Source organism: Trypanosoma conorhini (genome assembly GCF_003719485.1).
Source record: "Trypanosoma conorhini strain 025E chromosome Unknown Tco_14.4_contig_00774, whole genome shotgun sequence".
Taxonomy (NCBI): Eukaryota; Euglenozoa; class Kinetoplastea; order Trypanosomatida; family Trypanosomatidae; genus Trypanosoma; species Trypanosoma conorhini.
This window is the reverse complement of record NW_021704859.1, coordinates 3,148-5,504: the sequence shown is the minus strand read 5'-3', so window position 1 is coordinate 5,504 and position 2,357 is coordinate 3,148. Positions and strand designations below refer to the sequence as shown.

At 63.9% G+C, this 2,357-nt stretch overlaps 1 protein-coding gene across 1 annotated transcript in view; it reads left to right on the top strand.

Annotated features, from left to right (window-relative positions):
* Window positions 1–1,261: 1,261 nt before the first annotated feature.
* The window catches only part of Tco025E_08412 (uncharacterized protein), a gene marked incomplete at both ends in the record, with an annotated part of 1,224 nt that continues 128 nt past the window's right edge, over window positions 1,262–2,357 (top strand). Inside the window, one exon of the mRNA XM_029375262.1 lies at window positions 1,262–2,357. This exon is cut by the window's right edge and continues 128 nt beyond it. Coding sequence (XP_029224649.1) covers window positions 1,262–2,357 — 1,096 coding nt within the window.

The window sequence follows — 2,357 nt, the reverse complement described above, 5'->3', positions numbered from 1 at the left end:
ACCTGTCCGAAGTGTAGTTCGTTTTATTTTTCTATTTAATTTTTGGGTAGGGGCATTTGCGGGGTTTCCTATTTCTTTTCTTTTGTTTTAATTTTTTTCGTTGGGGCAACTCACTGCGGCTCACGCTGAGTTTGTGCGCCGTGTCCGCCGTTGTGTCGCTGCGTGTCTCCGCGTCTTGTTTTCCCCCCGCCGCCGGCTGTGCCGCCGACACGCCCCCATTTCCTCCTCCTCCTCCTTCCCGCTAGAGGCAACTTTAGTTTGCGGCGACGACGGCTCTTTTTTTGTTCTCCGCTGCGGCAGACTGTGCGGCGGGCTTTGGACCCGCCCCGTCCCTCTCGCCGCGTGCTTTGTTGGGTGTGCGCCGTGCGGCCGGCTTCTCCTCCGCGTGTCTTTCGCCCTCGCAGGACGGGGGCGTCGCGCACTTCGCCTGCGCCGTGCCGCCTGCTGCGGCGTGTGTGCGCGGCTGTCTTTTGCGCCTCGCCCCCACACCTCTCTGCGTGTGCGTGTGAAGGGAGTGCGGCCGCGAGGGGTTCGTCCGTCGCCGTCACGGAGGCGCGACAGTCGCGCTGCGCCAAAAAAACAAAGGCCGCGCGACGCCTGCGGGAGGCAGCGTCACTTCGCACGGCGTCCCGCATGATGCGTGCGCCCTGCGGCTGCGGCGGCTGCACGGGCGGGGCGCGTGGCTGCCGGAGGACTCGGGGGAAGTGGCGGTCGCCGGCACGGCGCTCGTGCACGTGCTGCGCAGCGGCAGTGCGCCTGCGGGCGCTTCGGTGGGGGAGGGGGCGGCTGCCGTCGGTGACGTTTTTTCGGTGCGGCGGCCGCGGGTGAGTGCCGCGTGGGGCTGCGTGGCGTCCGGCGAGAGTCCCGCGGGGGGAGGGGAGTTCGCGGGGTCGGGGAGCAAACGACGTGGGCGCTGCGAAGGGGGGCGCGGGAGGGGCGGGGTGGGGGCCGCCGGCACGTCCACTTCGGCCGTGTGTGTGTGTGTGGCGGGAGGGAAAAAAGGTCCCTTGAGCCGCGCTGCTGGCTAGCGAGAGGGCACGTGCGGGGGAAAGTGCACAAAACCGTCTTCTGCCGTTGTTGCTGTTTTTTTCCTCTTAACTGGACGGCAATGCCTCGACCATTCTTTCTCTGTTTGCGTGTGTGTTGGTTGAATGCACCCATTCCGCGGGCTGCTCATATTTGTGTATGTGTTTGCCCCTTTTTTCTCTATTTCTGCCCCTCGCTGTGTGTGTGTGTGTGCGGCGGTGGGAGGAGTGTGGCGATGGCTGGCCGTGCGCTGCTGTTGATGTGCGTCCTCTGCGCGTTGTGCTGCGCCGCCGGCGGGGGCTGGGCGGCGGAGGGGGACTACTGCACGGAGCGCGACTGGAGGGACTTGCGGGCCGTCGCGAAGGACATGAGCGACGCGGAAATTGCGGCGAAGTACTGCGGCCGCAAGCCGGAGTTTGTGCGTGGGCTGCGGGCGAGTCTGCAGGGCGATGGGGCGGAGGAAGGGGCGGTGTCTGGCCACGGCGGAGGGAGCGACGGTGCTCCGAGGGGAGAAGTGTCCGGGCACTCAGGGGAGCTGAGAGGCGCAGACGACTCGCAGTCGCCATCAGGCGAAAAGGCGGCAGCGGCACCGTCGCCGGAATTAAAACCAGTCGCCCGGCAGTCGGGTGCCTCTCCGGACGGGCCAAGCGACGCTGAGACTCCTCCGGAGCAACCAAAGTCACAGGACAGTCTGCAGGGGCCACCACAGACAGTGCCTCCGACAGGGCTCGACCAAAGAACGGAAGAAGAGGGAAAAGACAACACAGACTCGCACACGCGTGGAGAAGAAGATCCGCCCAAGAGTGCCAGCGTCCCAGCAAAACAAGACGTGGACAACGCGCACATAACGGCGAAGGCATCAGGTGGAAATGGCCAAGCAGCAAGCGAAATCGTTCCCCCTCAAACTCCCGATGTTGCTGCAGTGGCGTCGCTACCAGCATCCGACAACTCCGCCGGGACTTCGACAGACGGCAGAGGAGGAGCATCACATGAAAGACTTCCGGAGGCAGTGTCGACACTACCAACGCCGCCAACGCCAACTGAAGGGCAAGTGGAAGCAGGGAAGGAGAAAGCGTTGGAGAAGGCTCCTTCGAAGGAAAAAGGTGTCGAGGAGAGTGTGCCCAGTGATGATAAAGCTGACGGCGGTGACAAGAAAGCTAAGCCCAAAGAAACTGTTCCGGCCCCAGCTGACACAAGTAATACACCGGATGGAAGGGCAGTGGATGCAGCTCAAGTGACTGCCCCTCGGGCGGCGGTGGCACTTCAAGCGAACAGGCTGGAAAGGAGGCTGAGGCGATTGCCGAGCATTCTGCAGGGCCTGTTGCCGCAGC